General features: G+C 39.3%; 1 protein-coding gene across 1 annotated transcript in view; it reads right to left on the reverse strand.

Moving 5' to 3' along the window:
* The window catches only part of SORCS1 (sortilin related VPS10 domain containing receptor 1), a 438,448-nt gene that overhangs the window by 61,378 nt on the left and 349,487 nt on the right, over positions 1-27,583 (reverse strand). Inside the window, exons 11-16 of the mRNA XM_063307130.1 lie at positions 26,510-26,612; positions 25,830-25,906; positions 17,337-17,428; positions 15,495-15,602; positions 14,280-14,394; positions 12,740-12,870 (exon numbers count right to left, since the gene is read on the reverse strand). Of these exons, the coding sequence (XP_063163200.1) occupies positions 12,740-12,870; positions 14,280-14,394; positions 15,495-15,602; positions 17,337-17,428; positions 25,830-25,906; positions 26,510-26,612 (626 nt within the window). The remainder of the gene's footprint in view (positions 1-12,739; positions 12,871-14,279; positions 14,395-15,494; positions 15,603-17,336; positions 17,429-25,829; positions 25,907-26,509; positions 26,613-27,583) is intronic.

A 27,583-nucleotide genomic window follows, 5' to 3' on the forward strand; every position in this document is an offset into this window, starting at 1 on the left:
ATCACTGGGCCTCCTATAAAATACCCATTTCCAAAGACTGCTGAAAGAGGGATCACAGAAATTATTAGCAACTTAGAGAAGGAAGGTGTTCTAAATAAACAAGTCAGCTCCATTACTAGTCCCTTCTGGCCCATTTTGAAATCAGATGGGAGGATTTACAGGGCAGATAATTTATCCAAGCCTGATCTGCTTTCTGCCTCCATTCTTGAACAAAACACGCAACATGACTTTTGCTCAGAGATTGGGTCGCCCAAAACTCCATACCCCCTTTAGCCTCTCTCATCCCAGATCAGGAAATCTGGTTTACTGATGAGGCTTCATGGTGGCAGGAGGGAACCAGATATACCTCTTGGGCAGCTGTTTCTACCAAAGACTTAACATTAGGGGCTCTTTTACCAAATTCTTAAGTGTGCAAGAGGCAGAACTAGTGGCTGCCCAACAGGTACTGTAATATGTGATAGATAATGAGGGGGAACGCTTCTGCATAGTCACAGAGAGTATGTTATGAAAGGGATTACCCATCATATGCAATACTGGGCAAGGGATCAGCGGGTGTCAACTTCAGGGAAATTGCTAACACATGCAGAACTATGGCAGGATATACTGTAACTGGCAGCGACTGAAAGGCTTCATATATTTGATTAAGGCTCACACTGGTTACTGGTTTAGACACTTGGTTTGTCTCCAAAAATGCAGAGGCAGATGCCTATACGAAAGAGATTGCCCAACAGGTACATGCCTAAGCAGTTGAGGAAAAGGTTGGGGGAAAGATAATTTTGGACTTGTGTAACATGGGCCGATGAGGAAGTAGAGAAACCTTGGTAAAAGGATGTCAAGATGCAATGTGGCCCAATCAGCAACAAATGGTTCAGCACATTGTTGCTAATTGCCTGGAATGCTAATTTCAAAAATGGGACTGCTCTAAGTTGCAACTCCCACTTTATGGTCAGAGACAGATTGGTCTATGTCATACAATTTTCCTGTCTCCAACACCCACATGCAATGGGCAGACTTTCTGATGGTTCTATCAGCCACAAGAAGCTCCATCTCCAGTTTAGATACAGCCCCTATGAAACCCTGTTTGGTTTGGAAACCAGGGGAGGGTATGTAGACTGGAATCCAGAATGGCTTAAAACTTTTAATGGCTTAAAAACTTAGCAGAAATTTAAAAAAAAATGACATGACCAAAGCCTTAGAACAAGCCAGTGCTGCTTCCAGAGACTCCAAAGCTATCCCAAGTGGCATTAAACCAGGGATCAAGTTATGGTGAAAAAAGGAAAACCAGCCTTGGGGCCATGATTGAAGGGGCCTCACACAGTCCTTGATGTAATTTCACCCCAGCTAGTGTACCTGGACACAAACCAGTGATGGCACTGCTCCCAAGTTAAGCCTGTGTAAATATGCTTGATTGTGTTTGCCTCCCACTCCCTCTTTCCCCCCCCTTCCCCCCCTCTCTCTTTCCATAGGATCCCCTCTCTCTTTCCATAGGATCCAAGCACAACCTACATTCTTATCAAAAAACTCCTCCTGGGACGATGCCCTGCCCCACAGTTACAGCAACATTTTTTGTGGGGGGGTAGAATTGGCACAAGCAGCCATGAACAGCTCAGCTTTTTGCATAGGGCAATTTTTGATGGTGGGCAGGGTCACATCTACCTGTCTCTTTCGAATACCTTCAAGCCTAGATCATTAAAAGATGTTGCTGCTTTAAAGGATTTTACTAATGACCGGTGGGAGGGAATGTTCTTTCACTTTGAATCTTCTCCAGAACTGAAACCATGGACAAACCAGAGAAGAGTGACTCTGTTTAGGTGTAACCAATGCAACCCAATGTATATAGGTCACTAACTTCAGGAATCATACTTCCTGAACACCTACTTCCCTCCAAGTCTCCTGTTTTTACCTGTGAAAAGAGCTACAATATCTCCTATGCCACCACCCCTTTATTTTTACAAAAAGTTTATTTTTGTTATGTGAGCATGAGGCTTATGCTCATGTCCAAGCCTTCAGTTCGGGGAGGGGCTTGTGCCATTGGGTGCCTGAACCTCTCTGTATGCCCTGCCTCCCACGCAAGTAAGCCCATCAACCCAACTTAAATGGGAACTATAGTCTGACTGTGAGAGTGATGTGGTCGTCTTACCCAAAATAGAAGTCATGGCTCTAACCCTTTCCTTGGTGGGGATCCCTGCACTAAGAAAAAGAACTTACTGTACATGGACCTAAGAAAGGTGGCCTGCACCAGTTTGGTCTAGTGGTTAAGGTACCAGACTAGAATCCAGAAGCCTGTGAGTTCTAGTGCCACTCAAGGCATGAAAGCCAGCTGAGTGACTTTGGGCCACTCACTCTCAGCCCAACTCACCTCACAGGGTGGTTGTTGTGGGGAAAATAGGAGGAAGAAGGAGTATTACGTATGTTCCCCACCTTGAGTTATTTATAAAAATAATAAAGGTGGAACACTAAATAAACAAACAAATAAATAAATAGCTTAAAGTGTCAACCTCATGTCCTCCCTCATCACAGGTCTAACTGACGAAATGACCTATATCAGGACAGCAGTCATCCAAAACCATGTGGCTATTGACTATCTATTATTAAGGGCAGGACAAAGTCTGCAAATCCTTTCAAGGTCTTTGTTGTTTTAACCTAACCATCAATAAGAACTAAATTGAAGCAAAACTAGCCAAGTTCAAAATTCTAGCCTCTCAATAGTTCCAAGATCCAGAGGGATAGAACTGGTCTGGGCTGACATCTTGGTTATCTGACTTGGAATCCTGGGGAACGAAAATAGTTCAAATCTTGCTGTTGGTATTATTTGCCTTTATATTAATTTCCTCAATTTTTCAATGTGTTAAATCTGCTTTTTTTTTAAAAAAAAAAATGTACCTCCATACCAACTGGACAGCAAATATATTGTCAAGAATACATGAAATAATTCACCCATCATGCTCTGAGTGGGTGATGAGTGAGCCCCACTTTTTGGCATCTCCTGTTTAACTTGATGCCAAGGGGAGGAACATGTGAGATTAGGCTGAAGATGCCATAACCTAAAGATGAACCAGACATGTAAGCAGGAGAGGACAAAAAGCCAGGAATCTTGTCTGAAAGATCCCTTCAGGGAGGTAGATAAGAAGGAAAGAAGTTGTTAAGGAAACAAAGGAAAAATGTCACCTGAAGCAGACAAAGAAAGCTGGGCCTGAGCACATGAGGAAAAAAAAACCCAATCCAATCATAACTACCAGACTTGTAAATTAACAAGGCAAGAGTAGCTGCCAGTCTTGTGAACCAACAAAGCAAGAACTTTTGGGGATACAAGGGGTCCTGAAGCCTGCCTACTCCTTGAGTTGTTTTTTGGATCCAGACTTGGCAGCTCCCTCTATCCAGCGCCTGGCAGCCTAGTTGAGAAGGACTTGGCTAAGTGTGGATGTGTGGATGAGAAAGTGCAAATGTACATTGTAACCAGTAAAGTTTTGCTGTTAGTTTAAATTTGCTTGGTCTCCATGTATTCCAAAGATCCTTACGTGCCTCAGTGTTTGGTTGAAAGTTATTTGTGTGTGTCCCTAATTATTTCCCGGCTGTTGACCAGGGCTGTGTGGTTTGTCTGTTCAAGCCGCACCTCTCTGGAAAACCCAGGTAGAAAGAAAGGGGGACTTACAAGGTCCTTGTGCCTCAACAGCTGTGTGTGTGTGAGTGACCATAACCCATAAACAAACGTGTGTAACACAACTTAGCCTTTGTTTAAGGGTGTGAGTGTGTGGTTTTCCAATTTTGAATCCACACCTTAACTTAGTATCTCACACAGGTATGTATTCTAATGTTAGTTTTAAAAGAATAGGGAGATAAAGCAGACAATCTGTATTAGAATGTAAGATTAGGCCTTAATAGAATTCCAAAAGAAGAGAATATCTGTAGCTCAGGGTTGAACTGTGGAGTCCTTGGTGGTCTCTGAGCTTGGTTGTTTGCTTGCAGACATTTCATTATCCAACTAGGTAATATCATCAGTGTTAGTGAGTGTGGAGTTTGCTCCTTGTTTATATACAGTAGCTTGCCCTGCCAGTGTTGGTGGGGGTATGGTTTTTTCCTTGGTAGAGCCTTGATTAGGCTTTGTTTTCTGTTTGATAGTTTGTCTGGTGTTCATCCCTGCTTATCTGGGTGTAGGCTGCTGGGGAGTATGTATTCTGGTCTTTTTGTTTCCTTCTTTTGCCTTTTTATTGTCTCTCTTGAATGGCGTGTAAATGTAGTTTACCTCTATGTGTCTATTGATGGCTGCTTTGTCTGAGTGCCAAGCTTCCAGGAATTCCCTAGTGCTTTTGGATTTAGCTTGGTCTACGATGCTTACAGTTTCACAGTTAAAACTATGGCTGAGTCTGTCCATGTGTTGTGAGATTAAGGAGTTTTCACTATGTCTTCTGACTGCTAGTTGGAGTTCATGGATGTGTTCTACTAGTCTTCTGCCCGTCTGTCCTACATAGTGGCTGTCCTTAAACTGTATGTTGTAGATGAGTCTACAACATACAGTTACAGGGTTTTTGGTCCTAATGAAATTCTTTAGGATCATCATGCATACTATTATTTTACTTGAGGAAGAAATAAGAAACAAAACTTCATTTCTTATTGAAGAGCGATGATGCAGTATGGATAGGGATGGGGAGAAATGTATTCAATTTGTTATTTAATATGAACCAACCTAATTTGCATGCACAGAATTACTGTGTGCTCTGGATCACAATTATCCATTTATTCAACACTTCTCCAAATCCTGCAATGCAATTATCTGATCAAAAAATGCATTAAAAATAGATGCCATGGACATTGTATTAAAATGAATACACTAGGGAAAATAGAATTCACACTGAATGATCACGATGGTGGTGGTGGTGGTGGTGGTGATGATGATGATGATGATGTATTAACATGCTAATATAGATTTATCTTTTTCTTTAAAAGAAAAACAAAAAATGATCTGCTGCTGGAATAAAACCTGGGAAAATCTGGCAAAGAAATGCTTTAATAACACATATGTCACTGTGTAATCCATTTATTACTTAAATAAATATAGGCTGGTTTCTAGGCAGTTGCTAGGAAATATTATTCTTGGGGTTAAGTGCACCATTTCCATTGTGATAATCATTCCTGAAACACTATTGCCCCCTGGCTGTGAAAAGTGGGCAATGCATATCAATAAAATACCTAGGAACTGACTCCCTTTCTTTCCTATCCCCTAAAGTACACATTGTTTCACGCACAATTCAGGGATTACTTATTCTGCTACCACAGGAAGCATGAACACTTTCTCCCAGAATTAGTGATAAGGCTGAAAATAATTCAGACTTGTAGATGCAATGTTTTGTTTTGCTTTGATAATCAAACATGATTCTTGATTTTTAAAAATTAGAATTTTTTTAAAAACAAAAACAAATGAATTTTACATAATTTGCTTTTCCAACATAGTCATGACTCAAAAAACATAAAAACTCTGTTCTGGGTTATTTCCAGTTTGTGTTGAATTAAGAAAAAGAAGCTAATGTGAGAAACATCTTATGGAAGCAGCTGGCTTTATTTTAATAACGTGATTAGTAAATATTGTTGAGATGGCCTAAGAGATTTTACATTCCAATCTTCTTGAATTCTGGTTTTTAATAAGCAGAATTTTAGTTGCTGTGGCTCCTTCAGGAACAGCATAACCCAGAGATTCAGATGGCCTGGTGGCCCTCTGTAAGGCCTCAAAGACCTGGCCTTTCCCCAGAATGAGACTCTTTGTAATGGTTGGAAGTTGAATGACTATGGTTGGCATTGGTTACACTACATTTTCTTTTATGTTGTTACATTTTCTTTCATGTTGTTTTTTACCTTGTTGGATTTGCTTCTGGCTTTAATCCTATGTTTGTCGCCCAGATTTGCAATTTGTGAGTTGGGCAACCATGTACATTTATTCATTCATTCAGTCAGTCAGTCAGTCAGTCAGTCATTTTCAGATTTCTATCACCACCCATCTCCCCCAAAAAGGGGGGCCTGGGCGATTTACAAAAAAAAAATGACAATTAAAACCATAAAAGACATAAATTACAATATAAATAGAGAATAAAATAGATATAAAATCCAAATGGCAAAAGATCATTGGGGAGGGCTCTATGGCGCCAGCCACCCCCAGGAAGAGGTATTGCTCTTCCCACCCCAGGGGAGGTGGCAGAACCAGGTCTTCAAATTCTTCTGGAAGACCAGGAGCAAAGGGGCCTGCCTCACCTCCGGGGGCAGAATGTTTCAGAGAGTAGGTGTCACTGCAGAAAAGGCCCACCTCCTGGACCCCTCCAAGTGGAATTTCCTTACCAACGGGGTCCCTAGCATGCCCCCAATGCATGACTGGGTGGGACGGGTCGATGTTATGGGGATAAGACAGCCCCTCAGGTAACCTGGCCCCATGCCATGTAGGTCTTTAAAGGTCATAATCAACACCTTGAATTGGACCCAGAAGCAAACTGGCACCCAGTGGAGCTCGCACAGTGTCATGTTCACTGATTCAATGTAGTTTATACATCATCTCTATTGTCAACAAGTACCCTCTACCCCTCATGAAGGACATGTTAGCTCATTTGTCAAAGGACAAGATTTTCTCCAAGCTCGATCTTTGCAAAGCCTACTTCCGCATTCGCATAAAAGCTGGGGATGAGTGGAAAACTGCTTTTAATTGCCCACTAGGATCGTTTCAATACAAAGTCCATCCTTTTGGGTTGGCAGGGGCACCTGGGGTCTTCATGCAATTGATTAATGAAGTATTACATGATTATTTGTTTAAAGGGGTACTGGTTTATTAAGATGATCTCATTTACACTGAAACCAAGGAGGAACATGAACACCTCCTCAGACAAGTGTTACGCAAACTTAGAGATGCCAGACTCTATGCCAAACTTTCCAAATGTGAGTTTCACAAAACCCAACTTGACTATCTGGGCTATCAAGTGTCTGCCCAGGGGATAGAAATGGACCCTGCAAAAATTCAGGCGATTTTTTTTTTCTAAGAATTTTTTCTCAAAAATTCTAAGTTGGGAACGTCCCCGCACCCGGAGGCAATTACAAAGTTTCCTAGGGTTCAGTAATTTCTATCGACAATTTATCCAGGGGTTTGCTGAGATTGCTCTGCCCCTCAGTGATTTACTCCGTACCAAGGGCTTGGGGGAGACATGCAAAGTGAAAAACCCTGGGGCAGTGCTGAATTGGACGCCTGAATGCCAGGCAGCATTTGAGAAATTAAAAACCCTTTCCTATTCTGGGAAAGAAAAACTTTCTGGCCGATGCCTTGTCACGTTTACCTCAGGACCTTGACCAGGTGGCGGATGTGGTTGGGACTGTTCTCACTGAACCACAACTGGGCTTGGTTGCTGTCACTCAGAGCCAGACCCGTGCGCAGGCAACCCCAAACCCAGCCCAATCTGGGAAGTGGAAAGTGCGAGTTCCTTGTCAGTTACAGAAAGACTTTCTCCAGGCACTGAAATCTGACCCTTGGTTGCTAGCTAATAGAGACAATGTTTCTTTTGAAAACAGTCTGGTGTGGGTGGAACACCACCTTTATGTGCCTGAAACTTTAAGGGCTGCTGTTTTGCAGTGTTCCCATGATGATAAACTTGCTGGACACTTTGGTTTTGTCAAACCATTTGGTTCGCCGTCAATTTTGGTGGCCAATCTTAAGGCGTGATGTAAAAGACTATGTTGCTTCCTGCCCTGTTTGTGCCATGTCAAAATGAAAAGGGGGGAAACCACAGGGGCTTCTACAGCCAGTGGCCAGCCCGTCCCGTCCCTGGGATGAGATTTCTATGGATTTCATTGTGGACCTACCTCCCAGTCAGAAGAAAACTGTCATTTGGGTTGTAAAGGATTTTTTCTCTAAACAAGCTCGTTTCATTCCATGTGCATCCATCCCATCAGCCCCACAATTAGCGTGCCTATTTCTCCTCGATATCTACCACCTCCATGGTAGCCCCTCCCATTTGATCTCTGACTGCGGGACACAGTTTACTTCCCAATTTTGAAAATCATTTCTTAAATTGATTGGCACTAAACAAGCACTGTCCACATCGTCCCATCCCCAGACTGACGGTTCTACTGAGATTTCAAATTCCACTCTTGAACAGTTTCTTAGAGCATACATTAACTACCATCAGGATGATTGGGTGGACTTATTACCTTTTGCTGAAGTTGCTTACAACAATGCTGTGCGTCAAAGTACCAGACAAACCCCTTTTCGTGTGGTTTCTGGTCACAACTTTGTTCCCATCCCTGAACTGGGACAGCCCCCTTCCCAAACATGGTCTCCATCTGACTGGGCTGTTAAACTGTCTGATTCCTGGCCAGTCATTCAACAAGTTTTGGCTGACGCCCAGGCTGCTTACATGTCTCAAGCTGATAAGCATCACTCTTTACAACACGACTTCAAAGTTGGGGATCAGGTGTATCTATCTACTAAATTTATCAAATCACCTCAACTCTCTAAAAAACTTGCTCCCAAATTCATTGGTCCTTTTCCTATTGTTCGTCTTCTCAATCCAGTTACTGTTAAATTAGAACTGCCTCACAATTTGAAATGCTTGCACCCTGTTTTCCATTGCAGCTTGCTTAAGCCTGTGCACCACTCACCGCGTTGACACCCTCACCCTCCTCCTCCTGCTCCAATTATGATTGATGGCCAACAACACTTTGAAGTCAAGGACATAGTTGATTCTCGCAAGCTTTGAGGCACCCTGCAGTATCTGGTCCAATGGAAACACTTTCCTCATCCTGAATGGGTGTCTGTCCACCATGTTAATGCTCCTGATTTAGTTAACCATTTCCACCTTTCTTATCCTTTGAAGCCTGCCGCTTAATGTATTTTTATTTTGGGGAGGCAGTATGTCATGTTCACTGATTCAATGTAGTTTATACATCGTAATGTTTCACATGCCATGGCACTGACGCGCATTTCTGTTTGGGAGGGAGCTGCTGTGAGACCTTGTGCCAAGCTCTGTATGTGAAATCAGGACAATGGAATGTGTTTGGGTTATGTTATCTGTTCAAGGCCTTTTCCCGCAGACCATCAGAAACCGTTAGGAGCACCTGGGATTGTGAACTTGAGAAGATTCTATGGGGGGAGGGATTTCATTTGCACCAAGGGTTTTAGTTTGAATTTGGCGTGCTTTCATCATTCTCAGCTTTCTCTGTGATCCTGCATACTATTCTTTAATAAATCAGATATCTTTGTATTCCTGCAAATGAGTCTGATGGTGTTTTAGAATAGGCGACCATTACACACAGCAGTGGTGTCACATGTGCTGATCTTGGGGCACCAATAACTGCCTGTGAGGCCTCATTCTGGACCGGCTGAAGCTTCTGGATACTCTTCAAGGGTAGCCTCATGTACAGCACATTGCAATAGTCTATAGGGGAGATGACCAGGGCATGAGTGACTGTTTGGAGCACATCTCAATCCAGGAAAGGGCATAACTGGCGCACAACACCTTCTGGCCATGACTGCCACCTGCTCTTTGAGCAGGAGTCATGAGTCCAGAAGGACCCCCACATTCTGCATTGGGTTTGAATGGGGCAGTGCAACCCCATTCAGAACCAAAGATCACAACTTCCCAGATACAGAAGAGCCATCAACCCAGAGCCACTCCATCTTACCAAGGTTCAGCTGAAGCCTGCTGTTCCCCATCCAGACCCCACAGCCTCCAGGCACTGAGAAAGGGCAGTCACCGCATCACTTACCTCACCTGGGATGGAGATATATAATTGAGTATCATCAGCATATTGATGATACCTCATCCCATGGTGTTGTATGATCTCACCCAGTGGTTTCATGTAGATGTTGAATAGGAGAGGGGAGAGAACCAAACCCTGTGCACACAAAAGAGGTCGAGGGTCGACCTCTTATCTATCACCACTGATTGGGACCAGTCCTGGAGGAAGGAGGTGAAACAGCATAAAACCACGCCACCCACCCCCAACTACCTGAGCTGTCCCAAAAGGATACCATGGTTGATGGTACTGAAAGCCACTGAGAGGTCAAGAAGAGTCAGCACTCCCTCCATCCCTCTCCCACCAGAGATCATCCATAAGTGCAACCAACGCAGTCTCTGTCCCATATCCTGGCCTGAAACCTGACTGGAAGATAATCCATTTAATCCAGGATCCTCTGGAGTTGTAGCACCACCAGTTTCTCAACCACCTTCCCCAAAAAGGGGAGGTGGGAGACAGGACAAAAATTGTCCAGTACAGTAGGGTCCAGTGATGGTTTCTTGAGGAGGGGGTGTACCAGCATGAAGGCAGCCAGAAACACCCCCTTTCTCAAGGATGTATTAACCATCGCCTGGACCCAACCACATGTCACCTCCCAGGCTGCTTCACCAGCCAGGAAGGGCATGGATCTAGATGACACGTGGTGGCATTTACAGTCTGGAGGATCCTGTCTACTTCCTTAGGTCCAACAGGATCTAATTGTTCCCAGATAGCAGGGTAAGTATGGTCCCGCGGCATCTTCTCAGACTGTGCCTCACACTTAAGAGTCCAACTTGGAACAGATCTGAGAGATTTTATACTGCAAATTTATTTATTTATTAATTTATTGAATTTGTCACCGCCCATCTCCTCCGAATGGAGGGACCAGAGGGCAGGCCATCTTCGGGGAAGATGCTCAGAAAACTGTGATCCTCTGTGATGAAAGCCATGAGGGGGCCCTTGGTAACTGACCTTGTGTTAAGAAGCAGCAGCTGGAGACCAGGGCCCTCAAGGATCTGCTATCCAGGGCCTGAGTCTGAACCCAGAGGGCCAGAACACACCACTGGTAACAAACACCAGGGGCATCTTCCCCGAAGATGGCCTGCCCTCTGGTTCCCTCCATAGCATCCCTGGCCTATCACCACCTCAATGGGTAACCCACCCTGTGGCCCCCAGAGTTTTCCTGGACCTCTGGAAACCCTGGATTGAAACAAAGGTCTCTTCCCCCACACACATATCCTCCTGCACTCAATCAACCTCAGGTGATGGCAGGCCCCCCGCGTACCAGCTTCTGCTCTTGGTGCTGTTCTGGCCTAACCACCACTGTAGAGAGCATTGCATGCTATGCTGTTGGCTGGCAAACCACGACAGCTGTGCAAGATGTTTATTTACATTGAACCTTCCTTGAACTTCCATAGTGGATAAGGTTGTAGCAAAAACTTTCCTCACAAGGCAACACGAGCTGTAACCTGAGCTGTGCCAGGAGGCTATCAGGGGGGTTACATGAGGTATGCATTGCTATTTAGACCAATCAGCCTTCTGCTATGTGAATTACTGTTTTAGTGTACTTGCTTAGCTGGGGGAAAATAAAAGAGAGCTTACGGCTTGAATCGGGGCTCTCATCCCGAGGAAGTTGTTTCTGTGCATTCTTCCTACATTCTTCATGAGAGACCACAAGCTCTCATCCCGAGAAAACTTGCAGCCTGTGTATCCTTCATGAGAGACCACCACACACCACCCACACACTCACTGTGCCCCCCCTCAGCCACTCTCACTGGTTGCGGGGGGCATCCCACCCACTCCTACCTACCTCTTGCCTCTCACTCAGGGGTGGATACTCTTACATACCACCATACAATCCTGGACTGCCCCTGTCTCTCTCACACCAGGGTGGAGTACCACACTCACACTGATGGGACCCTAATCACTCTCTGCTGTCACTAATAAATTGGGGGGAGTGACCAGTTGTCCACTCCAACATTCACTTCTTCTCACTGCTGGGGTCTGCCAAACTTGTTGGGTCCTTGTACTGTTAAAACCCATGGAGTGTCATGCCAAGGCCACTTTACCACCTGAGTCCCTTGTGCCATCAGGCTGGCCCCCCTGCATTGCCAAAGTCCACTGCACCACCAAGCCCCTCTCCGCAGCACCAGGACTCACCACCTCCACAATTAAATTGATTAAAATTAAATCAATTAAATACATAAACAAACAAATAAATACCCAGAATTAGTTTATGTATAGCTTGCCAGAATGTCCAATTCTTACAGTATGTTTGTTTATTTTGCCATAGCTTGTTGCTGATATTATAAAATACTGCAGAACAATTGTCTACACAGGATTTAGGAATTCAATGTAGGAGGTGTGGTGGGTGAGGAGTTATAATGTATAAGAAAGGCTGCAGTGAAACTATGTTAAATGTGACTACAGTACTTGTATAAATGGGAGACCCAAGCCTGTAGGTGCAAAGCTTACAAATGCATTTAGATGAATTTAGTTGCAATTACTCTGCAACACCCTTTTGGTCAGCTGTAGAAGGGCTGGGGCTTGATGTTCCCTTCATGTTGCCCTTTTTTTAAGGCTTGGAGAATATTAGTATATATTTTTGCATCAAGATTACTTTTGTATTATTCTTTAATTATGCACAAATGAATTGATAACAGTATGTACACACTCACACTCTGCATTCTTGCAGTACTGTACAACTGTACAAAACATGCATTTATATCACGAAATCCTGAATCTTGATAAAAGCATTTATGAAATATATATAGCAGGTACTGTAGGTACTGTAACTTTACTGATGTAGCAGCATGTGCTGCCATGGTACCACATTAATTTAGAAAGAAATTTCCCTTCTATCCATTCTGCAGAAAACCTCTAGGAGTTTTTGTCCCCTGGGTGGAAGTCATGCTATATGCACATCTATAACTAAAGCCATATAAGCTGTAATCTTAGTCACTCTCTGGTATTAAGCATATCTGCAAGCACAACTCACCAGTCAAAGTCTGCTTCTGTGCAAACACATGGCTCAGATGACATGGCTCCAGCGTACTTGCCTTGCATGCATTTCTTTTCTGACTTACGCTTCTTGTAAGTCCTTTTGGCTCCCATGATGCATGCTTCTCCCTGAGTAAAGAAAAGGGGAAAAGAGCTTTCTCTGAATACCATAGTGATCAGGTATATTTCTGCAAATTATAAATGTAAACAGTTGTGGTACACTGACACAAAAAGAAACAGTAAGGACCTTCATTTTTCTACTCCAAGAACAAATTTGCCACATATTCAATGGCACAAAGACTATGGCAGTAGGACACCAACACTCTCATAGTAAAGATGTGTGTATGACTGACTAACAGCAGAAAGTATGCAGATGAACCTGGATTTATCCTTTTCCCATTCCCATACCAGGGGGAAAAAAATACCACCACTACCACCACCACCCCCAAAAAGAGACACAGCACATTTACATGAAACATACAGAAAGAAGCACAGGTTTTAGTAATTTGACCAAACCTCTACTAAGCAAGAAGTAAACATCCAAGTAATTTTTTTTAAAAAATGGCACCCCAATCTTTCAAAAGGTGGCTGGGAGCCTTCTAATGTCAACCAGCCATGAATGAGTCCACCCTTACTGACTCCAAGCTCAATATGCTATCCAAACTACTTGTCCTCACCTGGTTATAACGAAATGAGTTGACAAGGCCTAGAAATCCTACACTCGTGTGAATTTACAACACTTAGATCGGCTGAGGGTCTCCAAGTATGAGAATAGCTTCCCTTTCATATCCTCTTGCACTGGTTGGCTGTAGTAGTTGTAGTAGCGTTAGGTAGTTAAGTCCCCATCACACAGAAAATGTTTCTGGATGTTCACTAGGAGCCTCATTTCAGTGCCTCTGAACTTGTACTGTCTTGGTCAGCTGAACTTGAAAAAACAACCATGTAGCTCCCTGAACAAGGATGATTAAGATATTGGTAACAGCCAAATTAAAAAAAAAATGAACCAACTGTTACTTAGTGCCATTAACTAGTGTCTAGTATCACAGTGTGACTGGAGGTGTATTTTGGTTTGCAAGGATGGCACATGACACGTAGAAACCATGACACTGGAGACATGTATGCTTTTTTAAGATCTATACAGTGAACTATTCCAAGGCGACACATTTTAACGAGAGGAATACATTGTTTGCCTCCCAGAAACTGAACTGATGCTGAAAGGCAGGGTTACCTTTTCATCTGGCCATGGGACCAGCCCATTTCTACTGTATTTTATGTACCTTCCTCTCTTTTAACAGAGGTAGAGTGGGATTCATCACTCAGTTCACAAACAATGGAGTGTGGTGTCATTTTTTTCCCCAATTTGTTTCAAGTTCTACCTTTCACCATAAATGTTTACTAGCTGCAGGTAGAATGTATACATAGCAAAGTATTACAGGAAGTTAATTTGTTGATTTTGAAGCAATAAATTAGGTGCATCACAACTTTTTAATTAATTATTATATTAATGTTTCAGCTCAACTCCAGGTCAGACTTCTTACCTGGCTATGAAGCTGCCAGGGTCGGTAATCATCTGCACACCGTCTATCAAAAATGGTCTTGTAGTCCACTTTCACCAACTGCCACTCAGAACGATGGCTGAAGTGTCCAAAAACTCTGAATGATTATAACAGAAGGAGACAATTATTTTAACAGATTGGTAAAATGAAACAAATATAATTCTATACAAATCTCTTCACACATTATGTCCCATAGTATACAAAGGGACTTATTTGGTGTATAAAGGATTGCAGCCTAAACCATAAAATAAACCCTAATCTCTACTTACTGTTATACATTCAAATTATAATTACAGCTTTCAAATGGTATTGAAGGTTACAGGTTGGCTAGTATGTATAGAGTGGAATTGGAAGGAAGGAAGGAAGGAAGGAAGGAAGGAAGGAAGGAAGGAAGGAAGGAAGGAAGGAAGGAAGGAAGGAAGGAAGGAAGGAAGGAAGTTATTGTTTCATTTATTTCCAATATTTATAAATTACTGATTCTCAGGACTCCCAGTATTATTGATGAAGGTGGTGATTATTCCTTTGGAATTGACTGCATGAAGTTGAACAAATTAAAAATTCAGTCATCAAATATTAAATTTATAGCAATAATCAAAGCAGTATAACTTTTCTTTCAAAATCACACACACACACAGAGACACACACACATATTCATTAATAAGAATTAGTGGATAAACATTCAGCTCCTTAGTCGTTGATGAAAAATTGGGCATTATGTCTTTGCAGATCAACTACAATCGACTTAGATGCTTCATCTCATAGATACAAGTTGTTCCACCTCAATATGGTAAAAGGTAATGATAGGACAGAACTGCTGAAATAGGCTACTTTGCTTACGGACAGGGTTTCTGCACATGCACTCCGACATGCATGGAAAATCAGTGAAGTATATCTGATATGCTTTGCTGATTAGAAGAACGGCAGTCCTTTCTTTAGGTGGTCAAATCAAAGGTGTCCTTTGCTTGAATCTCCAACAAAGAGAAGCACTATTTTGAGCATCTGCACAAACCCACTAAACAAATGATTGCAGTCAAATCAAACTGAAGTAATCAGTGTAACACTGTATATTCTATTTATATTCCTAGACTTCAAATGATATCTCATTTGAGTATTAAATTTTCTATATTTTGATAATAATAGAACAGATCCTATTAGTATTATCTCATGTGAGATATTATCAATTTAATGTCTACTCACGTCATTATTAAAGTCTCTTCTCCGGGCTCTCCCAAAACCCCATCAACAAAAAGTGGGATGGAAGTGAAACTGTACTTGCTCCAAGATCTTCCTTCATCAAAACTTAACCTGGTGGTAGTAACAACAAAAAATGTAGAAGAAAAAATATAAGGAAAAAGGAAAATCCACTCTATGTAAAGTATATGAGAATAATTAGTACTATATGTCATTTATATATACCATAGCTTTTCATAACAGATTCCAGAAAACTGCAATGTTCAAAAAAAATTACAGGAAAAGAAAGAAAGAAAGAAAGAAAGAAAGAAAGAAAGAAAGAAAGAAAGAAAGAAAGAAAGAAAGAAAGATTGCTTTAAAGAAGCAGACATAGAGTTTCCCTAAGGAACTATATATTCTATGTGTTCTTTTGCGTTAAGTTCACATTTTAAATGGCCTGTAGAAAAAGAAAATATTAACATAGTTAATGATAAAACAGAGTATTGCTGTTTAATGGAAGAGAGAACTCACTGCAGATAAATGCAAAAAGTTGAACAAAAAATCATCTAAAATTATTATTATACATTACAGGCATATTAAGCATAATTTTCCTAATTTGGAAATGCTTAGAATGAAACTAAGCATTATGAACACTTTAAAAATAGGACAGAAAAAGAGGGCAAGAGAGCCCAATCACTACAAAAGTAACATAATCTTAGGAATGAATGGAAGTGGGTAATGCAAGGATGTGGTTGCTGAATCACAGCTCCCAGAATCCCTCACTATATGTGGGCTTCTGAGAATTGTAGTTCAGTAATAGAGTTCACCATTGTAGGACAAGGACAAGGAAATCATGGTACAGTTATAAATGTGGAAATGTAAAGTGCACTAGAAGTATTTTAAAGAAAGAATAGGAAAAGCATCGTTTGCCCTGAATGTCTTTAATAAGAAAACACCTACGTATTACAGTATAGTACAATAGGTTTAAACTAAGATAAGAAACCCCCTGAATATATATCATCATAAACCATACTGTAGCTACTACAGTGAATGAGGTCATTAAATGTTCAGGTGCAGAAATGTATGCATACCTAATACTGACAATAACTCAGAATTAGGAGCACAACTTCCATTACTCCTAGTAACTGAGGATACCACCAACCACCTGGAATCCTCTCATGTTGGTTATGTGGGAGTTTAGCAAATCATAAATACTAGAACTTTGTATGTTCCACTACTGATTTCAAAGGGGTGCTCTTGAAAGTATGGGAGAGCAAGCACAACATCTCTTTAAAGAAGCTGCTTTAAAGAAGTCCTTTTTTCAGACTCTCCCATGTTAGAAAACACCTTCAATCCTTTTCAAAGCATGAGAACAACATCAGGTCAGTTTTATTGATATCAAAATGTGCTCTTCTGTATAGAATCTGCACTTTCCTGCTATATTTGTCCTTGACTATTAGAAATTTTTAAAGTATTGTTGTTTTCCCCCAATGTACATATTTACACCACATTCCTTCTTGAGTCTCTTATTGTACTTTGTTCTCTTATTCTTCCATTTCAGTAGAGTTTAACCTTCAGTGTTAAAAATGATTAGATATCTTTCTAAACTTTGGCTAGAACAAAACAATGCTACTCCTCAATACTAATGTAGATTATAATATTGTCTTGCAAGTGTTTTGTTTATTGAAAGTATTATGCACAAAATGCAGATGTAGTTCTATTGAGATGAAGAGAGACAATGTGCTAATTTCTTAACTGGCATATCCTGGCACTTAGTAAAATATTTGGTCACAATCCAACTACTAGTGGCTTATAATACATACTGAAGGATTCTATGATGAATGGGATTAGAGAAGTCACAGTAATTACCAGAGATGTCTGATAGGCAGAGATGTATGTTTCATAGCAACCAAAACCCCACCTTGGTCCAGATAAAGAACGCTGTGTTCATCTTCAAAGATCTAGTGAGATACATAAAAAGATACACAAAGACTTTTGCATGTAAAATCAAGGGCTGACAGGTTTCTTTTGTAATAAATAAATATATAAACCCTTAAAAAATAAACTGGGAAGAAAATCTTGCTATCCATCTTCTATTTATGTCCCCAAAAAAGGAATAACATTCTTAGGTATGAGAATAATCAAGGTTTTATTTCATTGATTAGAAAAGGTTTATGGAACAGGAAGGAAGGAAGGAAGGAAGGAAGGAAGGAAGGAAGGAAGGAAGGAAGGAAGGAAGGAAGGAAGGAAGGAAGGAAGGAAGGAAGGAAGGGAGAGCTTTGTCATCTGCAGAAGGAAAGTCTTCATCTATATAGTTGTAGATACAGTAAGAATATCAGGTAATATGATGCCTGAATAGGATTAACAACAACAATGTATTCAAAAGAAAGGGTTACCATTGTAAAGCAATGACACTAATCCATTACGAATTCTTCTTTTGCTAATTATTCAGTGGTGCATTATCTGTGGCTTTCCAGGCCAAGCACAAACAGTAAAACATGAATGCATTCATGTTTCATGTATTACAACATATATACTTCTTCCTTAAATGAAAATTCTAGCTATGGGGGAAAAAAAATCTAAATTCCAACACTTGTATGTTAAGGTAACTGAAGCTCTAATAAGAATTCATATGACTAGAAACGTGGGATATATGTCAAATAATAAATCGTGCAGATTTAGGCAGGGGCAGCCACAAAAATAGAATGGGAAGACAGTCCACTCCTCTTGTAAAACAAATCACTCTCTCTGAGAAGTGGAGATTCAGAGAATGGGTGGAGCCTGAACTGGAGCCTCAAATGTCTACCTGGAAAGCCTCACCTAAGAAGGTGGAGGTTCCCCATCACATTCCTACCTAGAAAGAAAGAAAGTTTTGATCTACTGTTAAGTAGTATGACTACATTTAGAAGCACAGAACAGAAATATTTCTGATTAATTTTGCAGCAACCTGATAGCAATAATACATGCCTTGTTTACTTTTTGATTACATTACTGCAATCTATGGGGCATGAAGTGTGCTTGCAAACGTCAGTTAGTGAAAAACATATAATCATAAATACCTTTTTCCAGACCAATCTAAAATTAAAATGTGCTATCGACCACCTTTTTTGGAACCAATTCTGGCTGGTTTTAACTTTAAAGCCCTAAAAACATCAGAAACGTTTTCTCTCCTGTATTGTGTAGGACAGTCAGTTTGCTTTGTATCTTACCAACAAAAGAGGTTTGACAGGAATGTTGGATAGGGTCTTCTATACAGTAACATGGAAGAACTTCCTAAAATAAGTCTTGTTAGACCCATAGATACCTGTGGTGGATTTCGGTAGTGCCACTGGTTCTCAGGAAGCAGGGAGCACATTCCAAGGAGGAGGACAAGATAAGAGGATACACAGTCCAGAAAGCGAACGTGGAAAAACCAAAAGATTCAGAATAGCCCTGCCCCACAGCTTTCCCAGGTTGTTTCCCCTTAGGTTAGGTAGAGTAGCTTTAGTCTGGCAAGATTCTGTCTACACGGAGTTAGCAAATAAAGAACTGAAGTTTGGCTGGACTGATTCTTTGTCGTTGTTGGGATGGACTGGCAATATCAATCCAATTTTGTGGAACCACATTTTTTAAAATATATTATATCTTCTTTAATTGTCAACCATAAACACATTTAAATTTATATTTAGAGACCTATAAGCAGTGACTCTCAGTGTTTTATATATAAGAGATTCAATAACTATTAATACAGCACTTACTCTTTACTTCATTAATTCTCTGAAGTATGTACTTGATTTCAGTTTATGAGTTTGGTTCTTGCATATTAATTAAATGCCAAGTACTAACTAAAACTTATTTAGTGATATGCAGTTCATTTGAGAGGCAGGAAAGTAAGGGGAAAATAAAAAAAACATTTTATTTAGTAATTGTCATTCTTAGTTTTGTATAAGAGACTAGAAGTAGGTTCCCATATCAGTGGATATAAATATAGCTCATCCTGAAAGAAAATCTACTTGAAACACATAAAAACTTTTAAGATTGAACCAAATAATATGCTTATGTATTGGTTTTATTTTTGTTGTTTTAATTTCTTGTTCATATCATTGATCATTTTATCAGTGAAAGGTTTACTAAAGGTGAAAAGGCATTCCTGCCAGTCAGATTTGTTTAATGCCTAGTTTTATTTTGCTATCTATGGATGACTGAATTTTTCTGTATGTTATTTCAAAATAATTATGTTAAGACATGGAACATTTTAATGATGCCAAAGTTTTTCATAACTGATTTGTATTGTCTCTTCATTCTCCATAGTGCTGGGCCTATCCAACATTCTGCATCAGTGTTACAGTCTTCAAAAGTCCCACTCAGTTCATAAAGAACCTAAGTATTCATGAGCTTAAAATTTCAAAACTTAAACTGAATTGCATCACTGATGTTAATTAAAAAGTGCATGACATTTTAGAAATTGCTTTTATTTTAAGTAATTTTGTTAAGTCTTCATGTGATCCTGGTAAAGATCAGCAAAGATTGGCTGCCCAGAAGGTGACAGGAAGAGTGAGGGGTTTTAACCCTGCTCTCCTTTCCCAGAAGCCTGCTAGGATGGGTCCCCTCTTAGTCACTTTATTCCTCCTGTTATGGAGCGGATCTGTAGTACTTAGGCTGCCACCACCTATTTTCCTGGGGGAAAAAAAAAAGCCTTAACCTGCCTCCTTTCCTTTAGTACTAGCATGTAAAGAAAACAGAAACTCGCAGCATGCTTACTTGCCAGTAAACTAGTCACAATAGGTCATATACTGTACTTAAGCATAAGCACGTAAGTATCAAAAGTACTAAATAATAACAGCAATAAAGAACAAGACAAGTCTTCACTCTTGTTCATTTTAGTTCTTGAGGTACTGAATAGAGATATAAGACAAGATGAGAAAATCATGGAACTAAAGATTAAAAAAGAAACTTATACGTTAAGGGTATTTGCTGATTACCTGGTGGTAGTTCTGGAGAGTCTGTTAGAGTGAGTAGAAACATTAATGGGAAAATTACAGGACTTTGGTAAACTAGCAGGTTTTAAGATTAATAATCAGAAGACAAAGATGTTAACAAAAAATATGAAAATAGAAGGTAAAATAGAACTGATGGAGAAAACTAGTTTTAAGATTGAGAAAAAAGTAAAATACTTGGGTATTACTATGACAAATATGAAATGTACTGTATGTTATTTCAAAATAATTATGTTAAGACATGGAACAAAATTAAGGAGGACATGTTAAGATTGGAGAAATTAAAGTTGTCACTATTGGGGAGAATCTGTGTGATAAAAATGAATATTTTGCCTAGAACGATGTTTTTGTTTCAGACAATACCTGTTTTGACAATTGATGCACCATTCAAGCAATGGCAAAAAGATATATCTACATTTGTATGGCAAGGGGAAAAAAACCACAAGTTAAATACAAAGTGTTATAAGATGCAAAGGAAAGAGGAGGATTGGGTTTACCAGATTTGAAATTATATTTTGTAGCTTATTGTTTGGACTGAATGAAAGAATGGGTGTTGCTGAGAAACAAGAGACTTTTATAGTTAGAAGGCATGACCTGAGTTTGGATGGCATGGATATTTATGGTACAATAAAGTTAAAGTTAAGATAGATTTTAAAAACTTTTTATTAGACATGTCATATTGAGAATATGGAATAGATATAAACTCAGGCTGTGCCCAAAAAAACCTCTATGGATCTCAGCACAAGAAGCATTTTATAGAAGAGAAAGAACAGGCAAAGACAAATGGTTAACATGCCAGGAATTACTGGAGAATCACCAAGGGGGATATAAAATCAAATCAAGAGAGCAACTAATGGCAGAAGGATATAGTTGTCAAAGGTTTTCCCATTTACAGCTATCAGAAAGATTTAAAAATGGATAAAAAGACTTATGGTATAGAGCAAAGTAAGACAGAATTTGAAGTGCAGTTGTGTACCAATGATGAATATGTAATTGCTAAAATGTATAAACTTTGTTGGCATTTGAAATGGAAGTAGAACAGGTTATAGAATGTATGATGAAGTGGGCTAAGACTTTTGGTTATAATATACAGATGGATCAATGGGAAAATATGTGGTCACAAGGGTTGAAATTTATACTATGTTATGATCTTACAGAGAATTTTTATAAAATGATGTATCATTGGTACATGACACCAGAGAAATTCTGTAGAAGGTATAAAGACACTTCAAATGTATGTTGGAAATGAAGGGACATTCTATCACGTTTGGTGGACATGTAATCATTTTTGTGACTTATGGTTTTGATGATTAGAAAGCATAGGTTACAGAAAGAAGCGAATTATGATGTAATCTTAGAGAGAGAGTTTGATTATAATTGTATGCATTACTGCTGAGAGGAAGATCGGAAGCCATTTCTTTATATTTCTTTTCATGTTTTCTGTTCTTTTATTTTTTCTTTTATTTTCTCCTTTTTTCTTTGTCTCCTTTTTCCTTTCTTTTCTCTTCTTTCACATTTAGTATATCTTTTTCTTGGAATGTATTTCTTATTATATATGTAAAATCTTAAAACAAAAAAAACTATTTTAAAATGATAACAACAATAATAATGGAAAATGAATGGGAATCTCCTTTGCTCAAAGAGGAAAATTACAAATATCTAGGGATACTCAAATCAGATAACATCTTACACGGTGAAATTAAAAAGAAAACTGGTTTAGAATATTTAAAATGAGTGTGAAAAAAAATCTAAATTCAAAGTTAAATGGCGGAAATACAATCACAGCCATGAAATCAGGGGTGATACCAATAATCAGATATACTGCTGTTTGGTCAACTGGACACAGCTTTCACTGGATATTTTGGTTAAAAAAGAACATAAAAACTGATGACAGTGTATCATCTACTGTATCCACAAAGTGATGTTGATATAGTCAGTATGAAAAATTGGAGGCCATGGTTTACTCAGGTAAAACAAACAGTTGAAGAAGAAAAATTAAATGGTCATCACAGTCTGCAAAGCAAACATCCTGAGAGTAACAACCAAAAATGACTATAAAAGTGAATTGTTAGGAATCCATTTAGGAAACTGGAGAAGTAGCCATTACATGGCCCATACATAATTTGAAAATAAATTGGACAAGACCAGGATTTGAGCTGGCACCATCATGAAGAAAAATCACTCAGACTGATTATAAACAACCTCATGACAGAGTGGCCACTGGCATCTGTACAAAAATTAAAACATCCTAGTGTCCCAAATGTGGTGTAATCATATAACTGAAAAAGTTGTTGAAAAAGATGGTATTAAAATTTTATGTGATTCTCACGAACAAATCAATTACCATCTAGAATACACTATACAAGGCATAACAATAATTGAAAAGAGTAATTTTGTAAATGTGTCAATATCCAGGACAACAGAACTGAAGAAAAACAATTGGGGAAAATTACAGAATATAATGTAATGGAGATTGCAGGGGAGGAAGGAGAGGGGCCCTTCCAGGGGGAAAAACACACGTACAGCGTAGAAAGCCTTGGCCAAGAGGACCAGACAGGACCCGCCTTAGAGTTTCTGGAGTTTTTTCCCTGAGAGCCTGCTGGTTTTGCTCAGTTTGGCAAGATTCTGTTTATATGGTAGAAACAATAAAGACTAGAGCTTCATTCCTGACTCAGCATTGTTTCTTTGCCTTTTTCCTGACATATAGAGATATAATGACTGAAATAGATAGATTATGGAAAAGATCTTGCAAAATCATCTCTATACGTACTGGAGTATTAGGTGGAAAAACAAACATATTAACACGTTTTTAGAAGAACTAAATATTTCAGTTGTATCAACTGGATTTACAAAGAAAACTATCTTGCTTGGCATGTATTATATTATACAATATTACTTGAATAATTCCTGGATTCCTGACTGGAACTTGAATTTTTAAAGAACACCAGACAATGATGTGATTCTTTTTGTTTGTACTTTATATTGTGCTATTTCTTGATGAATAAAAACATAATAACGGAACATGAGTGCTTTGGCCCTGGTAGCTATGAGATATGTAACAAGAGACAAATAGCTCTGCCTTCTTTTCAGGAGCTGAAATGTAAAAATCGAATCTATTAAATACTTTAATAAAGCAAACTTTTTTTGGCTTTAAATAGTCAAAGGACAAAACTACAATTACTCCTGATAAAAACACAAGCAGTGTATTAAACCTCAATCTTCCACCGAATGGTACAAAAGAGAAGTAAGATTGTTGAGCAGACCATGTGGCTTGGTTTTATTTGGAAGCACTTTGGTGTACAGGAATGACATTCCAAGCTGCATAAAACAATGCAGTTTGCTGAGCATGGTTTTTTTTTTTTTTTAATCTGTTCAATCATATTTGATTCTCGTAGACTGCCTGGACTAGTCCCTGCAGTTTTCTTGTAAAGGTTTTTTGGAAGTGGTTTGCCATTGCTTCCTTCCTAGGACTGAGAGGGAGTGACTGGCCCAAGGTCACCCAGCTGGCTTCATGCCTAAGGTGGGACTAGAACTCATGGTCTCCCAGTTTCTAGCCTGATGCCTTAACTACTACACCAAACTGGCTCTCAGTTCATGCCACCAAAAAGCATATGTAGATCAATAATTACAGTTTTAAAGATCCAGAGACCTTACCATGTTTAACTACATTTAACAACATCTAATGAGTAAATGCCCATTGAGATAAAACATGCTGATGGAGAATTCTAACTGAACGTTTTTACCAAGACTTTGGAGACACATCTCTACCGACTTTCCAGCAGCCTACAGCTTCCTTACCCCTACCCACAGAGATGTTTTCCACTGGTCTGCTTCCATCTCTGCTTCTCTCATGCATCTATCCTCCTAGCTATTTCTGCCCCCGAATAGAGCCCAGAACAAGTTTTCTTTCATTCCCATTTCAGTCTCCTTTCTCATTCCACATACATTTACTAGAGAGCCACTTTCATCTCTATGTTCTTCAGAGATTTCTCTACCTAGGATCATGTACAGATCTCCTTCAGATTTGCTTCAGATTTTTTTTTTTTTAATCTCAGCCTTAAGATGAAGGCTGAGGAATCTCCTTTGGGGCTTACCTGGGCAAGGCTGTAGTTTTCATTCCTCCCCCCTTTTGAAGCTATGATTCCAAGACAAATTACACATTTGTTTTCTCTAGCCAATAGGAAAGGGATTTAGTCACACACACACACAAACACACACACACATGGTTTTGCTGCCACCAGACATATTTTAGCAGCAAGATAATCTCTCCTCCCTTGTTCATTGAGATTTTGTGTATTGGGTGTGTGGGTGAAAGTGGGAAGGAGAAAGCACATACTTGAGTGAATCAGGCTTGCTCATTCACTACAACATAATTTTTTGAAGGTTCTGGTAACCAGGGAATTAAGTTAGTATAACTTTAATTATAAGTGAGAATGCACAGCATAATAGCATGTAAATGATGAATGGCATTTTCATCTTGTCATAAAATAATGAGAACAGGAGCCAGGATTAAACAAAAGAGAAAAGAAAGACAATGAATTAAGATAACTATTCAGATGCCCCAGTACCTGCTGAAGAATATTATGCAGGAGGAAAATGTATTAGTCTTCCAATAACATATAATACCTATAATGGTAACATTCATAATTGTATGAAAAGAGAGGGGGGTGCCCTAGACTGAGATTCTACTGTAGTTTGGCCTTCCTACATTATGGGAAGAGTGATAATTTAAAATCTTACTGTGAGACCCCTCTTCCAAGGGTTCCCTTTGGAAGGTAAAAGGTAATTAATATAGGCTGCCACTAATCAGACTGGATCTCAGGTTTTTTTCTTCAGCCTAGGTCATAAAGCATACAAAGGAAGATGTTTTGGAAGCCCAATGCCAGTAACAATAGATAACTTAACGAATTTTGTGCTAATTCTAACTCAAGGGGTAGCTATGAAACTTTAGTCTTATACAATGGGAACAGTTTATTGATAATCTTCCCTTTTAAGCCACCAATATAAGCAAAACTTTAATTATATAAAAAGGAACAGGGAATACATGAAAACAAGGGAAGGCAATGATCAAGCATACAGAATTCCAAATAAATATAGGCATCATAGATATATTAATTACTTACTACCTCTTGGCCTGAAATCAACACATGTTCAAAGTTCACTGCAGAGAGGATAGTTGGGGGGTGGGGAATCATCTGCTCCCACTCCACGTAATCCTAAGTTTTATGTGGAGTAGAATGTGGAGGATAACAGAAAATTAGCGTCTTTATGGAGATTAACAGTTGTTTTGCCCAATCAAGCAAAAAGCTCCAAATAAACTGCTCCTTGGAGGTATTTCATAGCACTCCCCTCCCCCAGTCGACTTAATGTTTTCATTGCTACTCACTTGTCTCCAAGTGTTTCCAGCATCAGATGAAACAAACATGCTGATATCATTCTCTGACAACTCTGTTCCAATGTTACCTGTAAGGAAAGTACCACCATCTTATAAGACCTTAAGTGTAAAAGAACACTGAACGTTTTGTGCTTTTTAGTAATATACATTGTGTTGTCTAGTGATGGATGTATTTTATTGTAAAACAGTAAATGTAACAATTTAGCCTGTTAGTTTATTAATAAAGATGCCTGTCTTGCACATCATGTAGCAACATTTCACATTTATTACCTAGTTAATCATGTTGCAATTCTTATACCAACCTTACAAAATAAGGGTAAGGCATGTGTTATCCTCTAGATTATGACAGAATTCAGTTTCCCAGCCAGTATAACCAGCGGCCAGCAAAAATGGATATCACAGATCAAAGATTTCCCACCTCTTTTGTTATGTAAGTCAACTTTCTTATCCTCCTTATATTGCTGACAGAAGATGAGAGACAGTGATTTGACTAAGGCCAAATTTGAGAGTTCATGGGGAAAAAAAAAGAGATTTGAAATAGATCTTCTTGGTTGTAACTATTACTTCATATCAGCTTTGAACCACAAGTTGAAAATTTGAACTTCTATGCTCCACTTAAGTAGCAATAAGAAATTGTAGACTTCTGTTTATAGCACTGGAACATTTCCTACCAGAGGCCACAATGATGCCTGGAGCTGTATCCCGACTGGCAATGTTTCCAGAAGTATATGGATTCTCTGAAACTTTCAGGTGGAGATGGAGGGAGCAATATGGCTTAGAAGAAAACAAACAAGGAGATGCCAATCAGTCCTAGAGAGAATAGGTGTGTCTGTCTGTCTGTTGTCTGTCTCTATCTATCTATCTATCTATCTATCTATCTATCTATCTATCTATCTATCTATCTATCTATTTCATAGTAAATCTTGAAGAAGTTATTGATACATTTTTTTATGATAATGCAAGTGTTTTTATATAATTGCATCCAATCTCAAGTGACAACAAGACCCTTGGGAAAGAATCCACAATATTCAAATGCAGCTGACCACACAACAGGGATCACTTTCCCTTCCCCTTCACTATAGTCTATGGTCTTCCTTAGTGTTTCTGGGTGCAACTGCTGAAATGTAGTACAGTGTGATACAAACTGACCAAAAGTAGCATCCTTGATAAAACAAATCTAACTTCTCCAACTTAGGTTCAGTTAAAATCAAGAAATCACAACTCTTAATATGATAAAGGATTTATCTGCTTTAAGGATTTATCTACTGTGTGCACCTGAAGGAGCTGGAAAAAAAGCATCTGTGCCAATCAGTTGTTTGCCAGAAAAAGGCTGTTTAGCTTATCAGAATGATTCTCCTCCCCATCAATTTTATCTTCACAATAACCATATATGATACTTTAGATGGAAGTTGAAAGAAAATACAAAATTTTTGATGGGTTTTTAAAAGAAATTCAGAAGTGGGTGAAGAGGGCTTAATACAGAGCCTCCAGCAGAGAGAATGGAATTGAACATGAAAGTGAAGAAATGATTTAGGATGAAACTGAAGTGATGGGGGATGCTGGTAGGAGTTTTTAGATACCAGTATATGACTCACAGTGATATGTCAAAGACCAGAATTCAAATGAATGTTCTAAATGTTAATGTTCAAGAAAAAGGATGATGAAAAAAAAAGTCACAAATGCTGTGAAAATGTTGAAAAATGGTAAGGCTGCAGATGGAGATGCTGTAAGTACAGAAACATAAC

Source organism: Candoia aspera, chromosome 6, assembly GCF_035149785.1.
Source record: "Candoia aspera isolate rCanAsp1 chromosome 6, rCanAsp1.hap2, whole genome shotgun sequence".
NCBI lineage: Eukaryota > Metazoa > Chordata > Lepidosauria > Squamata > Boidae > Candoia > Candoia aspera.